Source organism: Lepidothrix coronata, unplaced genomic scaffold, assembly GCF_001604755.1.
Source record: "Lepidothrix coronata isolate B3197 unplaced genomic scaffold, Lepidothrix_coronata-1.0 Scaffold19, whole genome shotgun sequence".
Classification (NCBI taxonomy): domain Eukaryota; kingdom Metazoa; phylum Chordata; class Aves; order Passeriformes; family Pipridae; genus Lepidothrix; species Lepidothrix coronata.
This window is the reverse complement of record NW_016690199.1, coordinates 2651271-2677455: the sequence shown is the minus strand read 5'-3', so window position 1 is coordinate 2677455 and position 26185 is coordinate 2651271. Positions and strand designations below refer to the sequence as shown.

The window sequence follows — 26185 nt, the reverse complement described above, 5'->3', positions numbered from 1 at the left end:
GTGTGCTTTATCAGCTTGCTGAGGAGTTCTTCTAGCCTTTTAAAACAATTGTTTGCATTTGCTTCCAAAATGTGCACCTTGATCACATGCAGCATGACATCAGAACAAGCATTCAGCTTAACAAAATGAAGCTCAGAGTTTCAGTGGAAACACTGTTTTCTAGGCACACTTTTTATTTTTTTTTTTAATAATTACTACATAGCTCTCAAGAACATACTATTTACTGTCTGGGAGGATTGTGGAGGGAAAAGACGGTGGGAAGAGGACAGGAAAGTGAGAGGACCAGGTTCCAGAAGAAACACACAATTACTAGATGACACACAAATGCACTTTGCACACACTGAACACACAGAACAAATATTATGCACTGCAACACAAAGAAAACCAACGATTTCAGAAATAGATAAGAATTTGAAGCACTAGATAATTAAAACTACCAGAAGAAGGCATCCCTAAACACAGAAAGAAAATTAAAAAGCACAGTAACCACCAGGTACATTTTTACGTTTGGGTACTTTTCCCTCTGTACTTTGGGGAAAAAAAACATTCTCAGAAAAAAAAAATCTTGCAGACATAGAGAGGGTCAAAAAAGCTATGAAAGAGATACTTAACACAGGTTCCTGAGCAGATGACAAGCCATTAAACTTTCACCTTTAGGTAGTTATGATGATATGATGTCTCTTTTATGATATGTCCTATTTTTTTTAATTAAATCTACAATGTGTTTAACAAGCAATTCTTCCATCAATCTTTGATGTGTTTCACTTATAAAGCAATGACAGTTTTCAGTTCATGCTCCTTAAAGTTCCAGAGAAACCATTTTCCACTCACTTGCTTTGAAAGCCATTAAAACAACTTGATGAAGAACAGCAGCAGGGGGCTAACAGAAGCCAAGGCTTAGGAACAATCTTTAGATTTTTCTCCTAAGACTTTCTCACAGACCCTCCTCACAAAGATCCTCAGGGCTTTTCATCCTCTCCTTTCTCCCCATCCCCCCCAAAATCAGTTCAAAGTGACAGATGCAACTAGCTCCAGGTTCTGTTATTTTCTTAATTTCACTTTTACCTCTCAATTTTGATAGACTCAACTGAAATCTGATTCCCATAGAGGTGGTCATCTCATCTTCCCATCGGGAAAAAAATAATACACAGAAAGATTCAAGTAATTTGTGGGAGCTTGTGAACATCTTCTAACTTGTCACCCACTCTAAAGAGAGCACTACTACACAGAAATGTACCTGTTACTTGAAAGTCATGTACAACTGGCATTCAATAAACTGAATTAATTGGTGATTAACTGATTAGTGATTTATATATAGTTCCATATGTTACTGCAGTATTTCTGAAATTTTATGATGACAGTAACCCTGCAGCAGTTTCAATATTGAGATATAAAGAACTATTCAAGCCAACTGCAAATAATTTTCAACCACTTTTTTAATATGGGGACTGCTGTAACAAATGGTAAATTCTTTGGTTATAGTCTAATGCCAATGCAGAAATCAAAGTTTTATGGAAAACAGAACTATTAGGGCAGCACTTATGCTGATCAGAATCAGTAAAGCATATTTTTTAATCTAGGTTTGCTGTGCTCACCACCATTTTGTTTCTTTGATTACAGCCAGTTGAAGGACAAAATTTGTAGATCAGTAATTCCGGGGAACTTCCAGAAACTCCTGAGCTCTACAGCTGCTGTACTCAAGTGATGTCGCTGTGGTCAAAATACCGCACAGAGGATTTCCGGAACATGAACAGCTCATTCCATGAAGCAGGGGCTATAGGACATATTAATCCCAAATTCTGGTTACAATCCCTTGTACTTTTAAAAACCAGAGCTACAGTTACAGTACACATGGCTAGGAGCACACAGGGACTAAAGGAGGCCAGCTCCACGTCCCCTTATCTGGAGGACAGAGGCAGCACATATGAGGGATTTGAGGTCAGGGAGGACAGATGGTCACCTCTTGTCCTTACACTGTTGAGCTTTATGTTTTCCAGTTGGTGACTCTCACGGTTTGTGTTTCTACATTCTTTTAGCAAGCTCGTGTTTGTAACTCAAACTGGGAGAATACATTGTGGAATAAATTTCTATATGTTTTGTGAACAAATCTTATTGATAACTTCTCAGAACAACACCAACAATCATCCTTTCTGCACCTCCTCCCTTCAGCTAAAGGAGTACACTATTAAAATGTTAGTGCAAGAAGTTTTTTAAGGAGTTTTTCTTTTAAAAAATTGTAAAAAAAAAAAAACACAGAAGAAATTCTAAGTCAGAGAACTGACATACAGTCCTATCAGTAAACATACAAAATGTTTCTGTTGCCTTTCTGAGGTAAATGTATCATAAATACTGGAAAAGGATCCCTCAAGAATATAAACTAAGGAAGTCAACGAAGTACAGAAACAATACCCTAAGGAACAGGAAGAGTTATGCATGATTTTCTGCAAGCATTCAATCACTTTACAGAATTGAAAAAATGTTAAGGCTGGAAGGACCTCACAAGATCACTCAGTACAAGTCTCTTAAGGGTGGCAGGATCAAACATATGTTATGTGAGTGCTATATAATACATGCCAGATATAGAATATGTGTCTAAGCATTATCCAGTCAGAGCCTCCATCCCAGGCTGTTCCATCATTCAAACTATTCCAGCATTTGTGCAATCTTATGACTAAAATAAATAGTTTCAATCCTACCTATGCAATAGCACTGTAAGACTGCACATGACCTAGAGTTCATCGTGAATGCTACTGTGGAATAATAATTTATTAAAATCACCATCTTTTTTCTATATTATTTTTCAATTATTAATGCTTACTTCTCCAGGGGGGGTAAACTTTTATTTTCCCATATTTTCTACTTGCAGAGAAAGAACATCTCTCACCTTCAGGAGTTTAGCCTCATTTCCCTATAATGTATTCATCACTGCTCAGCACATCTGTCCCAGCAAATCCCATTTCCTGTTCTATTCATGAGGCTCAGCAACCTGGAGCTTTAGTGATTGCCGCCACACTTTTCCCATGGCCTTCTCACCTCTCGCCCCCCCCACGCACCCCGCTCCCATTGTTTATCATCTGTTCTCCCCTGCTGCAAACTGCTGTCAGATGTTCACTTATCCCTAATCTTACTCACTGCCTTTGATATTCTTTCTAATCCAACAACCTGTCAACTGGGGCATCAGCCCATGTCCAGACCAGCTGCTCTGTCACAGGCCGTAAGATTCCCTCTCTGCTCCAAGAGGTATTTAAAGGATTTTGACACAGCAACCGCAATGTGAAACAAATAATTAATGCTGTTTTGATCAGTGATCAGGGCTTTAGTGTGACATGAGCCGACCACTAAGAAAAACTGAGCTTCACTTTGTTTAAACTTCGGCAAACTTTAGTGTTACTCTATTAAGAAGATTTTGATCAATGTCTGAAGGACAGGACCAAAAAGCAAAGTCCTTTAACTTGCTTTAGTTAAAAATTATGAAGAATAATTAATCTGAGTGCAAGTCAGAGGGGAAGATAACATTACATGCCTGCTGTGTAAAACATGCTTATTTATGCAGTATAAACTTGTGCAGAGTTTTCAAAGCACAGGAGCTGACCTTTTATGAGTTACACATGAAAATACAAATGTATTTTAAATATAGCAGTAGTTGAGGTGAAAGTTTTATTTAGAACACACTTATATTTTCAGGAATACAACAGGATAGTTTCATCTCACGAAACTCAGGCATTTTAAAGAATACCGCCATTTACAGAAAATGTCTAATTTCCATAATATTCAGATTTGCTATAAACACTTAAAATTTTACAGTGTTCATCTGCTTTAAAACACATCAAATACACATAATTTCATAGCTGAGACTGTGATTCAGATGACAGATTTTTTTTAAGGAAAAAGAAGTTTCTGCTGTTTAAGCAAACACATGCATTTTGATCCAAACTGAAAAACAAATAAAGCGCTTAGTTGTTGAAGAACCTGAACACTATTTTATTTCTTAGATCTAACAGCAATTACTGCAAAAAATATGGCACCAAACAGGACAAAAGACCCCACTTTATACCCTACAGTAGCTGTATTTCGCACACAAAAGTATAATAAAACCTCAGTGATGGATTTTATAACATGGTTCATTTGCTTAGAACTAAACCACTTTTATTCTTAGGGCTTGTCTATACCAGGACATCAAGAAAATGAATCTGAAATAAGTACCTTGATGAACTTCAATTCTGCTACTTAAACTCCATTAAACCCCAGTGTGGACACAGTCATCCAGTTTAGTTTACTGCTCCCTTAGGGCACGCACTGGAAAGTTAACGTGGATTAAGGTAGGGTACGAATTCAAAGTGCAATCGTACTTTGAAAATGGTTTAACGTAAACAGAACCAGACTCTTTGTTGTAGAATGAGACACGGAGTTAATCAGGAAAGTCCTGTGTAGACAAGCCCTTGCAGTTGAGGCTACTGGAGAGGTATTGTCAGAGCTGATGGTTTTCAACCTCTTCATCTGCAGACCTGGAAACATCTTACAGCGAAGCTGCAGACCTTGGTAGCACGTTCAAATCTGCTGATAATTGATCTGCTTTCCTTAGTTGGCTCACATGGATGATCTACAAGTATTCCAATGGTTCACTAGTGAGCTACACATCAGAACTCGAGAAGTACTGGTTTAAACTAACTACAGCTGATGTACCTCCCCCGACACTTGGTCTTAATTTCATACTGCACATACAAATGTGCAGTAACCCAAGTAGTCTGGCTACTGATGGCACTAAATGAGATCTTACTGTTCGTTTATGCAAGTGCAGACACATTTCACCCCTCTGCAAGGATGCTACAAAAGATGCTCAACAAAGCCTTATTCTTTCCAATCAGTGACATTTGCTGTCACGTGTGTTAAATTATAATATGATTGACCTAAAAATATGAAGTTTTGTCACCGCCAACTACTTTTCATGCACTTACTTCAAGGAAGCTTACATTCACTTGTCAAAGCACGCTGGATAAAGAAATTAAGACTAACACGACATAATATTCACCGAAACAAAAACAAGTACCAGTGTTCTTTTCAACTACTACTCTCATTAACTAATGTTTCTCATTTCCCCATTTAGTAATTCATAGATGTCTCATACAAAAATAACTTGTGCAATTTTCCAGAGTTGGATTCAAAGCATATGGCAGAGCCAGAAGCAGATACGCCTAGATTCCTTAATTCCTTTTCTTAAATCTGTGCTCTAATTGCAGAGAACACCATTTCTCTCAAAGGAAATTATGTTCCCTCTGTATTTAACTCCCTAATGCTGTCTTTTCAAAAACTTCATGTTTCTTTCCTTTCACCCATATAAAAGAATTATACTGCACTTCAACTGTAATTCCCAGTTAACGCAGCAGCAATCAGATCAGTCAGATCAAAAATTAGTCTTATCCAGGATCCTACCTCTGACAAGATGCCCAAGGAAGAATATATTGTTAAAACACTCTCAGATTCCTGCAATTTGCAGCTCAGGGAGTCCCTGAGCTAGCAGCAGTATGTTTCCATTTAAGATTAATACTATATACTGACATATCAGACTTGACAAGCTGAAGGAAATGAGACAAACTTTGCAGCAAAAAATGGCATCTCCTTTCAGTGCACTACTGCTTTGAAAAAAATGAACTGCAAATAAACGTATTACTTGGTAACATATTTCCTACTACTGGAACCTTTTGAAGATTCAACAGAAGACTTACTTGTTTGAACAGGTAACTCAAAAATCTGTTTACTCCCTAAACAGCATAATTTTTAACTGTCAAAATAGAAAAGAATGTTTTATGTTTATAAAAAAGCAGACGGAAGTTCCAGAGAATATTTCAGGCAGCTGGGCACATTCATGTTGCTATTAACTTATATAAAAAAATTTGAATGCAAAATAAGATGTTAATATTATTGTAGCACTGCCCTGCTTTGCTTTATTCATCTTCAAAGTTTTCATGACATCAATGATATCGGCCTCACTTGTTTCTACACATATTTTCATCTTCATGACATCTCCAAGACAGCTGAATTGTAAGGCACAGAAACAGTAGTTGCTCATGGTCATAAAAGAAAGCAGCAGCAAATTTCTGATTTGAAATAGGAAATTCCTTCTTCACTGATGGTTTGAACCCTGATCATGAAGTACATTTTGCACCCATTACAAAGATCATGATAAGTTAAAATCTACAGCAGCCTTGAATATTACTTTAGAATGACTGAGAAAACTCAAAGATATAATAATTTAATTCCCTTAACAGTGAATGAAAACATCGTGCATTAGTATGAACTCAAAAGGAGTACTTTTCATGTTTAACTTCAAAATGAATTATTCTAAACCTTAAATCAACAGAGGTAATGTGATGCTCAGGCATTGGCCTACTCTGAAGTGTGGAAGGAATGTGAAGCTCAGAAAAGAGCAAATAGTTCCAATTTACCACTACTGACTGCATGGTTCAGTCGATATGCACGGAGTTTTTGAGGGTTATCCCACATCACTGAAACACATGCCCAGCCACCATTCCACAGGTTCAAAACACAAACTCACTCACATACACACACACACTGGGAGAATCACTGACAATTGATTCTAGTCTGGTGGCAAATTTCTAAAAGTTGCTGGGCAGAATGCACATATATGTTTATACAACGCAAGGAAACAGTGGCAAGAGCTCCCTTGCCAGAACCACCCTCAAAAACAAAGGTATAGGAGTCTGGGTGAGATCCACAAAGGCTTTGATATGTGAGCTCTGCACAAAAGTTTCTGTAGCAGCTCAAGGTATTATTCCCCCAGAGAGATGCTTCCCCCCAGCTCATGCTCTGCCTCCCCTTTGAAGGGTACTGTCCCTAGCACAGAGGTCACCAAAAAGAATACACAAAGGCAATTCATTCTGTGTAAAGCTCAGTGGTTTGGCTTAGAGGGCTGATGGAGGTGGGTTTGAACTGGAACAGCAGAGCAAGAGCTGGAGCAAACCTATTCTCTGCTGATTCTCAAGGGGTAAGAACCACTAGCATGGGGGAAAATTGCATGCAGTAACTTCTTTAAATACTACAAGAAGATCCACCATAGCTCCGTCAAAACCCCCTGCAAGGGTCCAAATACAACATGCAGAACCACTGAAATCCCTGCTCAGGTGCAGGTTAAGAAGAATACATTGAATCCAATCTCCCATTTGGATACTTAATGCCACCCAAAATCCTAACAGCTCTCCTTAACTGTGTGTCTCTGCAGAATTCTTAAACTCGGTATTTTTTTTTTTTCTAATATACAGGCCAGTGCCTGGCCAGCATACACAAAAGAGAGCTGAAGATTTACACACAAATGTGTTTCCCAGCAGTGAGCACACTCTCCTGTGATGTGGGAAGCAATATTAATTGAAGTGAGATCTTGCAGGCTGACTCTACCACATCCCAGGGAAATGCCCTAGCCCTTGGGCATTGAGTTAATCTCTCATTAGCCATCCCTCTGGTCTCTTGAATAAATTATTTATGAAAAGCAAAAAACTTCAATAGGAAAAAGTGAAAAGAGATTTACCATGGAGTTCCTGGTAAAAAAGCCAATTCTTCAGAAGGCGATGTATGTTTTAAAAAAAAAAGGCAATTTAGATAACAAATCAATTTGCACTTTGGAGGCAAGTACACATTAAAGCTAGCCAGATGCTGCCCTGTATGGAGGAAAAATGAATTCTCTTCTCTGAGTACCAAGCAGAACAAAAATATATACATAGGGTTCCTCCTGACAGAACAAAGAGGATATTCCTCAGGCTGAGGTACCTCATCCATGTCTCAACCCCAGGCTACCTCACCTTAAAGAACATGGCTTATTTGACCAAGGGCCTCACCTGGAGCAGGGCTGAGAGCTGAAAATCCCAACTAGAAAGTGAATTCCCTTTTGAGGTACTGTCATATGCCTATTTTGAAGAACATAGTTTGAAGAACATAGGGCCCTCTATATTGGCCCTAACCAAATCTCACAACAGTTTGCTGAATTCCACAGCTCCTTGGCTGCACTTCCATTTCTAGCTTTACACTGTACAAAAGCAGAACAAATAATTTCAGTAAGTGACTAGTACACTGATGTGTCCAACAAGGCTATTCCCCATAGCTTGGATGCCCAACACCAAGCTGTACAGTGCCTCCATCTGTATGGTTCAAAACCTAGAATTCCTTCAGAAGGGTGTACACCCACTTTTATGCTCCATAGGAAAAATTCAGAGCTCATTACTTTCATTTAAAATACCAGTGGGCAGAGGAAGAGGACGATGAAAAAATATGAAAAAATCTCATGAAAAAATCTCAATATGAAAAAATCTCATATGAAAAAATCTCATGACCCTCTATGGGACAGGCTGATCCACTGTGGGCATAAATTGCTGTAACTTCAGGAACTGCCATGACTTACAACAATCCTCACTACTGCTATGTAGCCAGAATCCACTACAACACAGGGGAACTTTGGACTCAAGCACAAACCTACAAGGACACTGCTGGAGTTTTCTCTAACATGATAGTAACTGTCTGACTTGATTCTGTGTACATACAACCCTGTTCCTGTGTGTGTTTAACAATCATGTGTCCAAGGAAAACACTCAGCTGGCCAAAACACTAATCCAACCCTTGGGCCTGCAATTGTAAATGTGTAAAGTGCCTCTGAGCACAGGCAGACGACCATCAGAGTCTGTGGCTCCTCCCTTCTTCTGTGATCATCTTCTTCAGATGTGTAACCTGTGTTGGTTTACAATATTTACTGAGCATTTTGTTTAGATTTCATTCCCCAAATGAATCCCTTTCTGATGTCTTGCAGATTTCGAGTGGTTTGCAGACCTGCTAGAACAGTGGTTTACAACTCAGTGGGGTGCAGGTTGAATGGATAAAATCAGATCAGCAGGATAAACTGTGATATAAATCATCTATCTAAATTTATCTAAATTTATGTCTAACTGCTGAAGACTTAACTGTCTTAGCTCTAGCAATGGGATTCAAATTATCTCCACATAAGTAGCATAGTTTTGACATGAAATGCCTATAAATCTATGCTGTAACTTAAGCATTCATGAATACTTAATCATATGTTGTATCAAAAAATTCTTTCAATTTCCTATTCGTACAGAAAAGCAGTAGTTATGAAAAACCAAATGCATAAAAAACCCTCTTACTATATGTTCGTCCTTGGACGTAGGATTTATGTTAAAATATCAATGCTTATTTTAGGAGCATACCTGTTTGAAAATAGATTTCAAATTCTCGGTCTTCAAGGCCCAGATTATCCTTCATTAATATTACATGAATATAAAAAAATACATCAAGGAATCTCCCCTGGAGTACAGTGCATGTAGGGATGTGGGGGACATGTTACAACTTCACAAAAAGTACCTGTAAGGCCACTCCAAGCCTTCCAATTACAGCATGATGCCCCATATTGCATAAGGTAAGTGTCCAAACTAGTGCAGTTTTCGCAGTGTAACAAATGTTTTGCAATAATAAACAAATTATTTATGTTTTCCGCATTTAGTTATTTAGAAAGACTTTTTTTATTAGATTTGGGTTAAGTTCAGCGAGCAAGTTCAGGGAATTCATGGAAGGGCAAAACTAATGTTACCATAAGATACAGCACCAATTAGAAAGTGGGAAGAAGGAAAGTTTCTTTTCTTTTTCCAGCTAGTGAATTAAAAAATGTTGGACAAGGAGAAGCCCTACTCACCATAAAACCATTAAGATCAAGGGCTAGATTTTGGAAATAATTGTCAGTTTTAGAGGATTGGTGGAATTTTTAAAAGAGCAGATCAGGCATCTAACTCTCTTAGATATTAAACACTTGACTGTTTAATGGGGTTTTCAGCAGACCTAAATCCTTTTGAAACAGTTAGTTAAATAATTGAAAATATTTTGTATTTCCGCTGGTTAGCAAGTCAGTTTTTAAATGCAAAATGAGTTTTTAATAAACATAGGGCCTGTCTCTCCGGTCAGGTGCAGTCAGTCGTGCTCACATTGAGCTTATGCTCTCAGTAGGCTGGACACAAGCCAGACTCTGTACAGATGCCATAGAAACTACATTGTCAAGTTCATTTTAAGACAGTGCTGTGGCCAAAAGAAACAATCTCTGCCCTCAACAGGCCCCAAACACTCATCCCTAACCACTACATTACCACCTCCCCTCTGCCAGCATAATGAACTGAATCACTGATCTTGTTTAGGTTAAAACTAACTTCCTTTTTTTTGGCCAGATTAGGTTTGATCCTGGTCCAGCTCACTCTGTTGCTGCACAAACACTTGTGCAAGGAGAGGAAGCAGCAAGAAGGGCAAGTCTACTTCATTTGCTGGCAATGCTGGTCTCTGTCAAAGCACATGACCGAACACATCCTTATTCCTTCTTTACAATACTCATCACGTTTAAGGTACATCTATTCAATTAAATGTAATTTTGTAATTCTGTTTTGTACATTTTAATTAAATACCATTTTTCATGTAAATCGAGTATGACTCAGAAACGAAAATGAAATTGAGCAGTAAAACCTGTCACTTGTAAACTAAGACGGCAAAAATTCAGAACATGAAAGAATGTTCTTAGGTTTACTTCTGATACCTAAAAAGAAATAATTAATTCTGTGTAAAGCTCTCAGCTGTTCACAAATTACTGTAGTTATTCCGACTAAGGAGAACTTTCTTTATGAAAATAATATACAAAAAGTATTTTTAAAAGGTAAAAAATCAGGTCATCTGCTTTGGTGCAATCTATTTGAACCCCTGCTTTTCCTTTTCTGTACCGTATCTCACTGCTGGACTTAAACACACTTCCTCCATATACATTCCTGTTCTGCCTTTCCAACTGAGGTGTCCAGAAGCTAAGCAAAGAAAGAATAAGAGATGTGTTTTGCAGCATGTATTTCTAGGGCTGCCCAAATTTTTATGCATTTCCCCTTCCACCCCTCTGCCTGGGCAAAAGCTCATCCTGGACAAGTCAGCCAGAGAAACAACTGGTTTTGTGCAGGTCCAAGGAAAGCGTCCAAGGAACATGTAGCGCTTTGCACTCCAAGAAGCAACCTTCCTTTCACACCTTGCATTTCCGGCGCTGTTGGAGGTACCAGTTCTCTGTGATCCTGTGTGACTCACGCTGATATAAACATGATAAAGGACAGGAGTTCCTCTCCTGCTTCCCAACTGCAGGTGCTGCGGCTGGGCTGGTAGAGCAGTGGAGTAATTCACAGAATCACAGAATTGTTAGCACTGGAAAGGACCTCTGGAGACCGTCCAGTCCAAGGCAGAAACACAGGAACACATCCAGGTGGGTTTGGAATGTCTCCAGAGAGGGAGACTCCATGACCTCCCTGGGCAGGCTGTTCCACTGCTCTGTCACCCTCAGTGTAAAGTTCTTCCTCATGTTGAGATGGAACTTTTTGGTTTTTAGTTTATGGCCATTGCTCCTTGTCCTGTTGCTAGGCACCACCAAGAGTCTGGCAGCATCATTTCAGCACCTGTCTTTGAGATATTTATATGAATGAATGAGATCCCCTCTCGGTCTTCTCTAGGCTGAACAGGCCCAGCTCCCCCCAGTCTCTCCTTATGAGAGATGCTCCAGACCCTTAAACATTTGTGGATGTCAGCAACGAGCTGGCCAGCAACGGGCTCAGGATGTGAACTATCCGCACCAAGGCAAGGCCCAAGGCGTGAGGTGAACCACAAAACCAGCACGGGGTGAAGACGACAGTGCCAGCCCCAGGTGAGCAGTGGGCACAGGGGGCACCGCACAGCAGTGACCCCACGCTCTACCGGGCTGCCCACCTCCAGCTCCACCTCAGGGCGGGCCCAGGGGGTGCCGGGGGCAGCGCAGCCGCCCCAGGGGCGCCGCGGGCGGAGCGGGGCGGGCGGCGCCATGAGGCGACACCGCCACCGCCCCAAAATGGCGCAGGCGGGGGGTGAAGGGCACCGGCGGGAGGGGGCGGGGGGAGCCGGCGGCGCCACTCACCTGCCGGTAAGAGAGGCGGAAAGGCCGCAGGTACAGAGAGGAGGTGCAGGGCTGGAGCGCCAGCTCCTCGATGGCCTCCATCCCTGCCGGGGGAGGAGGGGGAGAAGGGGAGGAGGAAGAGGAGGAAGGGGAGGAAGGGCGGAGGCGCGCGCAGCCGCCGGCGGCCGGGCCGGGCAGGGCCGGGAGCGGCCCCGGGGCGCTGACGGGGCGCGGGTGCGGCGCTGTCCTGCCCTCTGGCAGAGCCGGGATCAGTGAGTGCTGCGTTTCGCCCCCAAAACGGGGACACAGGGGCCCCGTCGCCTTTATTCGCAGAGCCGTAGAATCGTCAGGGTTGGAAGACACCTTTAAGATCAAGTCCAAGCGTCAGCCGAGCCCTGCCACTGTAACCCCTAAAGCACCAAACCGCATCGCCCAGCGCCAGGTCCAGACGCCTCTTAAACACCTCCAGGGATGGTGAGCCCATCACCTCCCTGGGCAACCTATTCCAGTGCCTGACCACCTGAACAATGAAAATTTTTTTTCTGACATCTAATCTGAATGTCCCCTGTGTCAGCCTAAGCCCATCTCCTCTCGTCCTTTCACTGCAGGCACGGCAGAAGGGACCGGCCACCACCGCACTGCAACCTGCCTTCAGGTAGTTGCATTGTTCTCCAGAAACACCGATTGGTGATGATGTTTGCACGGAAGGTTGGCACATGCTCTAGGGGTCAGTTATTTCCACATATTACACCAAAATTGATGGGGTGTTCCTGCACTGAACTGAACTGAAACCAACCTCCAAAGCCTGGATGCCACCTGTGTGCTACCTTTTTTGCCACAAGTTGTCCCGATCGTTATTATACATGAGGCTTTGCAGGATGAGCACCTTGCTGTTAAAAGCACAGTCACTTATGCCGGCCTGCGTGGTGCTTTCATGTCAGAATGGGGGTTGTATGAGTGGTGTGGAAAATGCAGGGGTGAATACAGATTCATTGGTAGCCTGCAGTGCATCACTCGGTGCTTCTCCCAACTTTCCCTCTCAGGGTCAGCTTCCAGTCGTGGCCACACACCCAATGCGTGGCAGAAGAATAAATGCAGCTCAATTCAATTCTTTTGTCTTTTTTCAACCAAGTTACAAAATAATTACCCTCTCTCCCTTTACTTCATTTTTGTCTTAAATAAATCACTATTAGATTTAGCAGTTTTCTGATTTTCATAGGAGTTTGATCATTGTTGTGCAACATCAGGTTAGATTATCCTTGTTGTTTTAATGCTCCTAATAATGATTTTCTAGGTTCATGAACAACAGAGCTCACTATTTGTAGTGGTCATTATCTCTCTGATTTGTGGTCACTTTCCGTGCAGATGTTCCTGTGTACAGCTATTTTGGTTGCTGTATAAATCAAATTATTTTGTCAATGTATCGACTGCACTGAGACTAATCTGAAATTTCTTGCATATGTTTCTTTTTTTGTCTTCTAATGTACTTCCACGTCATCACTAAGAAGGTTTATTGTCTTGTCCTGTGGTAGTAAGAATCCCAGCAGTCTGGCTAAAAGGAACAGACTGAGCAATTACAAAACTCACTAAAAAGTAAGTGAGGCAGCACTTACATTGCAGAATGCTTACCATCAGTTCTGATAACACAAGTGGCAAAAAATGTTTGGTGGGGCTGAAAACTGTGGTTTTAAAAGTATGTTTGCAAAGCTATCATAAAAAGTAGGCAAGGAAATGTATTTTATTAGCTGACTTTGAAAATATTTGTATAACTCTGTTTGCATCACTGTATATGTCCATATATTTCTGCTTTTTTCAGAACGATCTTGAGGTCATTCAGAGCTCCTGGGAACTTAAGCTATATTTTTCTAGTAAGTTATTTCAGTCTTCTAAGTCCAATTTAAGTATAAACACAGTTTCCATGCACAGCAGGTTTACAGTATCTCTGTTTGCTTATGTTAAAAGTTACCGGCTACCCAGGTCGGTTCAGCCACTCAGATTGCCCTCTTCAATAAACATTCTGACACCGCTTTCAGGTTCTGAGTGTGTGTGTGTTTTGAGGAACGTGTCATACTGTGTGATGGATTGCTTATTCCATTCCTAGCCTTAGGTGGGAAGCTTTTGGGGTTGTGATGTGTCACAGACCTGATCTCGTTAATGTACCTGGAACAGTCGAGTGTATTGTCACGGGAAAACACATTTTGGGGTGCTCTGATGTTGCAACTTAGACTTGTCGATTTTTTTGTTGGAAAATCTTCTTTGTGAGTATGCCAGCTGAACTGAGGGTTTAACAGGCTGAGACTGAAGAGCTGCCTTAGTGTTCCCATTTTACAGGTGAAATCTGAGTGAGAAAATAAATAGGAAAAATATGTCCTGCACAGTGGGACTACCATTCACCACCTGGACCTGAATTTCATTACTGTTCTTCATTAAGGCCTAGCTAACCTGTGCAGCAAGTGCCTTTACATTTGCTGGTCCAAGAACAATCCCAAGAAGGAAATTCCCCTAAGTTCTCACTTATTCAGATGGATAATAGCAAAGAGGGAAAAACTTCTGGATGGGTGAAATGCACTCCTGCTTTCCTGTTCCCTTTCACTGCTTTCGTGGCTTGCCTCTGCTGACTGGAATAGTGATTCCAGCCTAGCTCTAAGTGCACTGGCTTCACAGCAATAATTATGAGATGATACAATGCAGAGATGCTGCTCAGCAGCTCAGCTCAGGGGTTGGGAGAGCTCTGTTTCCACATAAAGTCCCACCAGGGGATGTGCCCACCATGCACACACCACTTTTTCTGGAGTAACTTGATTCCAAAGGAAATGGAGAGACCAGGCATGTTTGCTCAGTCCAAGCGCTGCCCCAGCTTCTCTGTTGGGTGTTACTTCACATCCCTTTGTGTCTGCTCCTTTTTAAAGCAGCAGTACTAGTGGTGTTCCTCCAGAAACTTGGGAAAACAGGCATCCAAAATTCCAGAGTGTCCAATGACTCTGTTCATGTCTATTACCTTCAACGAGAAGATTATGATACTTAAGTTTAACCTCATGTTTAACTGCCTGCAAAATCTCTTGGATTTGATTAGCACCACTCCATTAAGTATCATTTACATTTCTATGATACTGTCCCTAAATCATCAGTTCCCAAACTTCTTATATCCTGGGTTACTCTTGGCTGTCACAGCTTCTTTGCAGAGCGCTATCCAGGTTTACCATTGCACTCCTAATTGAAATAGCTACCGCTGATATCCTTCCACAAACCAACTGCCTCATGCCATCACATCTTCCTTGCTAAGTGATACTGTTAATTTGACTCCCAGAAACCAGGAATGTGTCAGAATGACAGGTTGCATTTCATTACATTAAATGCATTCCTTTTTCCCCCTTAACAGTGGCTTCTGTGCTGTATGTTGTTTTCTTGCATTTTAAAATAACAGATGTAAGGATGTGAATGCTGCCGTGAGTGATTTCCTCATGAGTTCTTTGTCTCCTGGAGCTGCTGGTCTCCTGTTGTAAAATACCAAAATCTAGATGTTTCACCCACACAGGCTCTGAAGGCTCTGAGAATGGTTTGTGTAACAGTCTAATATACAACCTAATAAAGAAAGCAAAAAGCTGAGTAGAACTTTGTTCCTTTCCTGGAAAGGAAGATCAGCAGAGTACGTCAGCAGGCAGAGAGAGAAAAAGGAGAAGTGTCCTGTCTGGAGCTGAAGAATCTCAAGGGAAGATTCACAGGGATTTCTTACAAGAAATGAAATGTTAACATTAGCGTTAAAAAGGAGTTCTTTCTGCAGGGTAAGGTTCTTTGTTTAACAGACTTCTCTCCAAAGCAGTGTTTGCCCTGTGTTACTTCGTGAGTAACTTTTATTACCAACAAAGTACCCAAATATTTTTTTTTTTGCATTGCACTTTTAAAAAAAATCCCCTTGAGCTTGAAGTTTCTGCCGACACAGTCCTTCCCTTCCCCTTCCAGTCACACAGTCCTTGGGCATACACTCTGCAGAGGGTCAGGTTGCATCCTCATTAGCAGTTTGTTTTATTGCTGTTTGCTTTGGGACACAACCGGGAACGTTCCCGTCCAGAGCCTGGTGCTACTGCCCTTCTGCTCGCGGTGGCTCCGGGAGCCAAGCACACCCTCCCACCTCCACCTGCATGCAGGTTTACCGTGAGTGGAAAACCAGGAATGTCCCTTGCAGTACTTCCCTCTTCCTGTTGGAGCGTAGTGAGGTGCCTGAGCTGTTGGGTTCATTCATGCACAGTTAGGCAGCACGTTTTCCTTAGCGATTTCTGTGTGTGTGAGCATCTGCATGTGCTTTTAATCTCCATCAATCCCTGCCAGGATCACTTTGCTCTTTGACATGCCATGGCTCATGAACAAAAAATCATCAGGTCCTGAGCATTTCTTATCTCCAGAGGACTCCTCGAGATATTGCAGATTATCATTACTTTCTTATGTCTTTTGACAGTTGTGAGTTCTTACGGTAGTAGTAACAGTAGTTACTAAGATACTACAAATATGGAAGCCTCAGGAACTAGAGGCACACTGACTTGCAATTCTCAACTTTCATTTTTAAAAGACAGTTTCTAACCCTCATGGCTGCAGAAACAAAAATGGCCAGGAGATGAAACAATGACAAACCTGTCGTTTGTGAGCTGTTAAGCACAGGTCCTGTGCCAAAGTGATGCCACATATTTGGTAGAAAGGCTTTGCTGTTGGGGTGACAGATAACCTGAATCCCCAGCTCTGGGCAGCAGAGGCTGCTGAAGCCAAGGGGCACTGGCTGACCCAGGATCCGGCTGTGTGCCCAGTTCAGCCCGTCCAGCTGCAGATGACTTGGGATGCCAGCAAAGCCATTTTCCTCTGCCTGGAAGCTGCTTCCAGAACTTCCTCCTCAGCTCCCATGTGCAGTTTTTGTTAAGATCACATAAGGTATCAAGAAGGTTGGACACCTTTGCTGCACATGCTTAGAGAGAAAGGTGGGTGAAAGTGTCCAAAATTCAGCATATTTTGTAAACTCATGTTGGAAATCCTTACAGTTGACAGCATGAAATCTTATCCTCTTCATGTGGGTCATCCTTGCATTGCCACAGAGATGTTAGTTTTGAGTGCCTTTCTTGGTATCAGATGCTTGTTCTTTCCATAATGAAGTGGCTGTTGTGAAGTTTGCCTTCTAAGGTTTACCCCTTAGGCTCCTGTGGAAAAGCAAGCCTGAAGCTGCCAATATCTAACTTTTAATTATTATTCAGTTCTGGGGCATAACCACCCTGGTTACATTCATGAAAGTCAGGAATCATGCTTATGCAATTCTTTTGGCATTGTAAATAGAGCCCTAGAGAAATTTGTTTTGATTTTAGTAGTAACTTTTCTGAGCGACGCCTTTTTTTTTTTAATAAATTATTTACATTTCAATTACCAAATATAAAGTTAGAGGTCTGCACTGCAGTACATAACATTATGTTGCAGCAATTTTGTTCACCATCAGTTGGTCCAGAGCTGCTTTAATCCCATGAATAGCCTCAATCTGAAGAAGCTGGAGCAATTATTCATGTATGGATTTGCAGAACTGGGTTTGTAAGGACTGACAGCAGGAGCAAGACAGGTGTGGTATCTATCACTGATGTGCACCACAGTGAGTTAAAGAAATATTTCAGTTTGTTTGCCTTAGATGTTTTCATTAGCTCCTCCTTGTTTTGAGAAACACAAAGTGTGTCTCTCTTAATGAGAGCAACCATCTTGGTCTTTACTTTGTGAAGTTAAGTACTGTCTCCTGACTGTAGTAGGAAACTCACCTGTGTCTAGTAGAGTAGTGTGATTTCTCAGAAGAACTGACATGTATCCATCTGCCTTGTGAAATAAAGGTCTGATAAAAAGCTCTTTTTTTAGTGCATATCATCATTAAAAGACTTGAACTAAATATGGTAAGAAAAAAAAATTAAACATATTCAGTATAAATATAGATATGTATATCATGACATGTAAAATTGATCTATCTAAAAATACTGGAGGGAAAAAGCTCTTCAACATAAATATGCAACTAATATGTCAAATAGTCCTTAAGATATTCACAATGTAATATGACAAGTTGCAATATGGTATAAAATAGAGGGAGGTAGGTGAGAACTTGGGAAGTCAATTCTCATTTCTAGCTTTTCAGCTGGGGGAAGAACAAACACACAGCCTGTGAAAAAAATAAGAAACAATATGCATGCAAAATTTAGATACTTTTATATTATTTTAATTACTATCCAACAAATGTTGCCTACAGCTAGCAGAGTGAAAATGATTAGAGGGAAGGCTTTGATTTTTCAATTAACTTCTCTCTAATGAGGGAAAAAAGAAAATGATAACACTGTTGCTTGCATTACAAAACCACGCACAACTAATATCTGGATCTCATTATGCTGGAAACTGTTCAAATACAGGTAGAAAAATGGTGTCTTTCACAAAAAAAAAAGCAGCAAACTAATTCATACAAAAGAACAAACAAGATGAACATACAGTAACAAGGAACAGCTGAAGGAGAGGAAAAGATCAAGAAGAATCTTCTTTTGTTTGCCACATATGTATGCAATAGAGCTGGAAGGAGAAAAATATTTTGATTTCTCAGGGAGCCTTGATGTTCCAATAGTTTGAAATTGCTTGTAAAAGGGACTGGAGCCCAAGCCATGGGATACTTGAATGTTGGCCATGGCTCTAGCCATGACCCTGGTATCTCTGAGCTCCCCAGTGACCACGACACTGTGCTGTGCCTGGTAGCCTGCCCTGGACTGTAGGCATTATAAGTCCAAGTGTCCCTAATCTTCAGGCAGTTTTGTTGAAGCTGTGGGAACTGGAAACCCTGGTCCTCCGGAGAGTACCAGCTGGGCTGCTCAGAAGCTGGGGCTGGCGTAGCTCCAGTGGAAGCTTGCCTGTTTTCCAAAGGAATTTAATTGAATACTTGTCTGGATGAAATCTTTCTGTTTGGTAAATTGAGACATTCCAAAGGAAAAGTGTAGTCAGAAGGGTTTTATTCCACCAGATGTAGGGAGCAGGTATCTGGCTTCTATTTTGATATATTTAAATATAAATATATGTATGTGTGATTTATGTGATAGAAAGGTAAAGAGACACAACTGGCCATTTTCCTGCTTCCTCTTCATTAGGCATACTATATTATTTTCGTATTTATTTCTGTTGTACCAATACTTAGGAATCCAGAACTTTATTGTGCTCATCATTGGTATCAAATCACAGAACAAAACAGCCTAAATGCTTTAGTGAGATTCGTTAGAAGTGTGTTGGAGGAGAGCTCAGAGGAAGGACAGGGTCAGTGCTCCACAAGTTACTTCAGGGGGTTGTAACTTTTCATCAAAAAGCCTGTGATTGAAGGACAGCATGGACAATGATTTGGCAATGGCAGTGAGGGATATGGGCTGGAGATACAGAGCAGCAGGATTTCATTATCAGTGACTTGAAGTCAGGAAGCAATATAAGGGTTGGACTGATTGAGTTGAGGTGATTGAGCAAGTAACCTGCAAGAAGTTGAGCTGATCTGTTGTTGAGAGCTCACTGGAATGTTAGTGTTTGGGTCTTTAAAAGATTGGGTCTCCAAGAGATTTGGTCTCCATAAAAATCAAAGTTCTGAAAAACAAAATCCTAGGCATTTTATACTGGACTCTCAAAACTGTTGCCATTGACATTTTCCTAACTTGTGAGTGCTTGACTTTGAAACCTTGACAATTTTTTTTAATAAACGTTCTACGTATTTAGACATTTTCAGTTCTTTGGTTATAGTTCAGAAAAAATAAAACCACAAAAATCAACCCTTCCTCCTCTTTCCTATTTGTGAACCATCTTTCTGGATTTATTATTTTTGCACTGTGTTCTTGGAGGCTGCAGTGAAGGTTTCCCGAGCATTTCAATTGCAGATGTGGGCATTAGTATGCTCACAGTAAAACCGAGCCCAGGGATATCCAACCTTAATCTCTGTCGATCTCCTGGAGCAGCCTATTCTCACTTTATTTTTGCAGTGCTCCCTCTCTTAATGCCTCTTCCTTGCCTGCAGCCACTTCATTAGAAAGCCTGCAGAGTGGAAGAGGTGGATGTGTTTAATGTTGATGGGAATCAAAACCAAAGGAAAGACACTGTTTGTTTGGCCACCTGCTCTTGTGTGAAGATGTTGTACCCCAGCTGAGCAAGGCGGACAAGGCATGGGGTGTTAGGTGTATGAAGTTGGTTTGTGCTGTGCAGGGCATATCGTTGCTTTCAAATTGATAGGGAGCGACTTAGTGCATTGCCTTTCTGCCTAGACTAAATCCTAGATTCTCATAGCTAAGCAGGCTGTATGAACAAAATGCCCCCCTCCATCAAGGTCAGGAATTATATACTGTTTTAACCATAGTGTTCTATAATAACGACTACAGTTTTCTACTTGGTGTTTTAAAGATTTGAAATCCATGCATGCTAGCATATCTGCATGAGAGATTGTCCTGACTTAGAGCCAATTTTTGGCAGAGACAATAGAACAGACTCACAAACAGGTGGTTCTCATCACTGGGTGCATAATGCTGTGTGTATGCATGTTAGCCCTTGCCTAGCGCCCTGATGCTGTAGAGAAGGCAATTTTCCCTGGACATAGATTGGGATGTATTTGCTGGAGAGGGTAACTAAGCACTTTCTTCACTGAGGCTTCCACTTGGTACCTGTATAAATACTTCTAGGCAAGCAGGTAAACCAACAGCATATAATCTGTCACTGCTAAGGACAGCATTGCTGTTCTGTGTACATAGGAAAGGGAAATACGTTTAGAGTGAACGTGGATGTTCTGTTCTTCATTCATGTTTGTCTAAATTCTAATCTCTTTCAGTGTGCCATAAATCCAAAATAATTAACCGAAGTCAGTGCGGTTCCTGGGGATTTGTGCTACTGTAAATGAGAACAGAATGGTAAATTTTTTTCTCCCTCTCTCTCCTAATAGTGAGAAGAAAAGCTAGATTGTCAGCCTGACTATACTTCTTTGCTTTTCTTTGCTGACACTGTCATAAAATGGACATCATTTAAACATTCTTTATTTTTTATATTTGGAATATAACAGAAGGAGAGCCTTGATGGCTTTTTATTTTACAGAAATATAAACATTAAAGTAATTTTTCTTTTACACGTGTTAGGAAGCATAATTTACTTGAAAGGACCCTATTATATACTCAGTCCTGTATTTGTTTATCTAATTGAATAGAAGAGCATTTACTGCAGTTTCAAAGTTAAGCCAATAAACATTTGTCTTTGTATTGCAGCAGCGATGTTTGACAACTGGGTTGGGCAACACCCATTTTAACTTGAGTTTATTTTATAGTATTGACGAAGCTAAACTCCCAAGTCCATTTTCACTCCCTTACTTTTGCGCTGTTGCCATAAGTTGGGTATTCGGCAAAAGATGCTGAAAGCCTTTCATACAAGTTGCCTGTGTTACTTACGTTATCCTTGTTCCCATCACCATTAGGTCGTCTGACAACTCTACATTTTGTTTCACATATCCCTGGATACCCTTGTTGTGTGCAACAAGACATGGAGATACGAGCAGCGGGATTTTAAATGGATCTACATTTATAATTCCAGTTAAAATCGAGAGGAAAGGAGTGGAAAACAAACAGAACCTTTTTCTCTTCTGTGCCATGCTCACACCAAAACAACTGTCCATCAGCTCTACTTCCTTCAAGTCCAGGAACACCGTGGTTATGGGAGTGCTTAAAAAGCCTGCAATTTTACTGTCAGAGGATGCCGTTGACATTCCTAGACATGAAAATACTTAAGATTGCTGTATGCTGTTTTTTGGTTTGTTTTTTTTTCACTCTATAAATGTCATTCTGAACTGTGCTGCCTGTATCAAATAGCTCCTGGAACATCCCTCCTAATCAGTTCCTTTTGGGAGCAGGATCGTCGGGCTCGTTCTGAAGCCGTGCCAGTGCCGGCAGTGCTTGGGGACTACAGATGAGATCTTTGTTACAGAAGCATGAGATCAATTCACCATTCCGGGCCATGTAGTAAATGCATTCCTGACTGAACGTTACATCGTTTTTATTTTCCTGGGACAGCATTGCACTGTGTCTCCTCTCTGAAAGAGCTATGTTCATTAGATACAGGAAGTCCTGCTAATCATCCATAACATTACATTAACAGCTGCTGGTGCGTCTTTGAATGCCCAGTGATGAGGGGAGAGTTTGCAAGAGATTTGGCGCTTCTTTGCTGTGATTGTTTTCTTCAGCATGCTTTGGAATCCGAAGTTCTGTAAAAAAAAAAGGCAGTTAATCCTTAGGGTTGTGAGGAAAACTTTTAAAACATGCACCAGATGGAAATCAATGCAGTAGTGTCTTGCAAGCAGACAGATAGGCTGAGAAGAAATCTGAAGTCTGATATTATTTGGATTGAAGGAAAAAGAGCTGCAAAGCAGTCATGCAGCTTAGATATCATCGATACAGAATATGCAAGTCTGCAGTGAGCTCTGTCTCATTTCACATCGTTGACAGCTTTGTTTTTGTCAGTGACTCAAGATAAACCCGATTTTCTCTCCTGTTGATTTGTGCTCCCTTTCTTTTGTATAGACAACTTCCTTTGGCACATGATAGCTGACTCAGGAACAGAGCTGACCGGAAAAAAAAGATTTCCAGTCTATAGACAATAAATTTATACTTCTGCCCTTGTTTTATGCACATTTTTTTACAAAAAGAAAAAAAAAAGAGAGAGCAAAGAACATGATTAATGAATGGCGAGATGTTTGATTTGAACTGTTTTGACATGTCTGAAACCCTTATGTTGGAGTGGATAAGCCTGGTGCCTGCTTTATGTGTAGTGAAGTCTTCAGGAGTCTGTCCTGGGTGCCAGTGGTTACTCCTCAGCCCCAGCTTGGGATCTCTGACACTTCTCTGTAGATGAGATATAGCAGGATTTCTGCACATAATTCTCCAGAACAATCCATTGTTCGTGTCACCAGGAGTCCTGCTTGTCCAGCTCCAGTCCAGTTTATGGGACAAACTTTCTGCTGACAGTGTTGCTGCTTTTGGTAGAGGAAATATTAATCCAACATCCTCCTGGTCATAGCAAAATAAATGGTAAAATAAATCCCAAGGTGGTTTACAGTGTTTAGGAGGAAAAATACATAGTAAATCACATCTTGTGCTCTTGAATCCAAATGATTCCCCAATGTCAGCAATGAACAGGGGATGTGATTTCAGGGAGCTGGATATTCCATGTGCCACAGAGGCGACGTGGGCCAAAAGCACATGAAAGCACATTCATTCCTGGTCCTTCCAACACAGAAAAATGCCCATAACCATAACAACCTGCTAAGGAGTGAGAGCTCTGCCAAATGGATAGCACAGAGCTGATAGCAGCTGCTGGCTAAAACAGGTAGGCAGCTGGTATCCATGGATGCCATGGAGGGGAACTGCCCTAAGAGATGGCAAAGGTAAAACGGTAATAATCAAAGAAATGCCCATCTGATGAGTGTAGATATTTGCATGCAGCACCTTCCAGCACACCTAGGTAGGTGCCTCACAGCTCTAGGTTGTTGATACTCTGCAAGACCATACATGGTACCATTTGCTTTAATAGTAGCAATTAGTGGGCCAGTACAATAAACAGTGATTTTATGAAAATGAGGACTGATCCATTCACAGATGGATCCGAGACAAAGATTGAATGCCATGCTTGTCATCAGTCAATGCACTCCTCAAGGTGTTCAGTGTCCAGTGTATGTTTTGCCAGATATTGTTATGAGATCCTTACAACAAACCATTTATTTTTGCACTTTAGCTGCATTGCACAGGTAGCCTGGGCTGTCAGTAATACCTGCTGTATGTTCTAGTGCAGGCAGGCAGAAGAGCAGGTCCCAGAATGTGCTCACAAAAAATCATTTTGTCCCTCATTTTTGCTTGATTCACCCTTGCAGGGAGATGCCATATGGCATTGCAATAGGCAGAGTTAGCAGTAGGAAGCTACAGAAAGGCAGCTTTAAAAGAGAAATTCATTCACCATTGGAGTACAACTTCCAAGGTAAACCGTCTCATGGTGGCTGATAGTTAACTTGCTATTTTTTGGAAGTTCATAGACAAGTTGATAGATTCTACCAAGTCTCAGCTGTGATACAAGGCAAGTGGGGGTTTATCTGGGGAGAAGTGCATGGCAGAAAACACATTGGTTCCAGTCCTCCACTATCTCCTGTCTCCTCTTCCCTGGTGTCCCTCCTGTGTTCCCAGCAGGGAGTCTCAGGAAGACAAACTTCAGGCACCTTTTGTACCTGCAGCTCGGTGACAACAGGGCTGCTCCCTTGGTATTCGAGGTGATGTAGGGGAAAGAGGACTTAGGTTTCATGTTTCTGCCTCTTCACCCTTCCTTTTACCCTCACCTCCCTTGATTTTGGGAGTTCCGTGCTGCTGCGAGACAAGGATGGGAGATCTGGCTTTGAAGAAGATGAATCCTAGAACAGAACAGGAGCCTTCAGGCTGTTCTTTCTGCCTGGTCACAGGGAATACAGTCAGTCTCTGCTGTCACCAGATGCTACATCCAGACAGGACAAGATGTTTGAAGCCCTTGAGTGTTGTTAGTGTCTCCTGTCAGCCAACAGCACAAAAAATGTAGCACTCGAGCTCCAAGTCCTGAAAATTGGCCTTGATTTAATGAGATTTCACAATAAATAAGCATTTCAGTTTCCCTGCACTATGAGTCTTTAAGGATTTTGAGCTTTTCTGTGCAAACTTGGAGGCTTGAAATGAATTATTAAGGTGAAAGATAAGTCTTTCTTATGATTATGATTTCTTGTCTTTGTATACTTAGGCACCCATTCCTGTAGGATAAAGAAACATATCAGAAGACTTGTTTTGATATCCTTGAATCTGGAAACAGCTGTTTTTTTTAAAGCTGGATGCTGTCGTACCAGAGAATGGGACTGCTGTGAATCCTGGGTTTAGCTGCAGAAGTAATTTTAGCAGGCGCCCACATGTGTTTAATAAAGCCAGATTTCCACCTTTCCAACTGCAGATTTAGTCACAGCAGCGTATTTTGTAGTTCCCACTCAAGCTGAGCTTTATGTGATAGTAATGGCAATGTTACTGAAGCAGGAAGAGTCGAATCAAACACCATTGCAATCAATCTCACAGTTGCCAGCTAGCAAACTGAGCAGGAGAGTGTTAAATCTCCTCCAGCAATGCTGTATGGGAGACCTCCAATCATCTTTACCAAGTAAAGTGGATCCTCCAAATTAGGTCATCTGTTTGCTTCATTCTGAAAGATTTTTATTAAAATGAAAAAATGTTTTCTGTTTCTTGTCCCAGAGAGAAAACAAACATTGGCATCTAGAGTGGTGGAAGACAAACACTTGGTGCTGGGCAACTTGATTAAAGTGTATTCCTTGTAATGAGCGGTGCCTCCCTTATCCTGCCATTGTGTTCAGACAAGGAAAAAAAAAAGGAGGGCCTGCCCTTTCCCATTGTATAGTCACATTTTCCAAGTGCAGTAAAAATGGGTTTTATAAAAAGCCCTAAAAAATAAAAAAAAAAAAAAAAGAAAAAAACGAACTCTGTCTTTTAGTAAACCACTGAAGCAACTCTTCAACGAAAACAATCTTGTGCACCTTGTATATAGGAGAACTCCTGAAGTTAGTGCTCTGTCTAACCTACCAGAGAAGGAAGATAATACTGATAAAAAAAGGTTTGGGATAAGTGTTGTCTGAGCCTTCCTTAAAGGCTTGCTACTAGAATCAAAGCTGAATTTTATTTGGGGAAGGTAATAAAGGAAAAAGTGATTTGCAGCAGAAGACTGTGTTTGTACTGTTATATTTTAATCACTGCTATCACCAATACCAACATCTACATTTATCTACCCATGTACATTAACCAGCAGTCTACTAATATATTAACAGACATTATTAGCTGTAATAGCCCAGTTCAGTCAGATTTAATGGGAGAATCACAAAGTCTCTGCATCATGTTTGCCATTACCCAGAGAGAGTTGCTTGTGGGCATTCACCTGCGTGCAAACTGGGCAGGAAAAATTAAAACTGTGCATCATATGCTTGCATTCTGGAAACAGTAAAAAGAAGCTGTATTAAGTAGACAGACACAGATATCTTCAGGAAAAAAAAAACTACAAAGAAAACCTGAGTCTTAGGCTAAGCCATGTCCTCAACTCTGTTTTGTGGCACTTCTATTTGTTTTAAAGACTCAGCATGGATTTTCCTTGGTGTCTTTATGTGCTGAGTATTGCTGTATTGGTTCCACC

The 26185-nt window shown here is 41.1% G+C and overlaps 1 protein-coding gene and 1 long non-coding RNA gene across 6 annotated transcripts in view; one reads left to right on the top strand and one right to left on the bottom strand.

Annotated features, from left to right (window-relative positions):
• NUDT14 (nudix hydrolase 14) overlaps positions 1-12135 on the bottom strand; it is a 59948-nt gene extending 47813 nt beyond the window's left edge. The window contains exon 1 of the mRNA XM_017807596.1: positions 11969-12135. Within this exon, the coding sequence (XP_017663085.1) occupies positions 11969-12049 (81 nt within the window). The 5' untranslated portion in view covers positions 12050-12135. The remainder of the gene's footprint in view (positions 1-11968) is intronic.
• Positions 11870-25807, top strand: LOC108493792. 5 transcript variants are annotated; one of them, XR_001873608.1, is made up of 6 exons: positions 11887-11974; positions 12281-12421; positions 12556-12602; positions 12991-13815; positions 20781-20859; positions 21414-25807. It is a non-coding gene; the product is annotated as an uncharacterized LOC108493792 (long non-coding RNA). The 5 variants fall into 5 exon arrangements; XR_001873609.1 differs by having other exon boundaries at positions 12281-12389; positions 12556-13815; XR_001873606.1 differs by having other exon boundaries at positions 12556-13815.
• Positions 25808-26185: the final 378 nt, after the last annotated feature.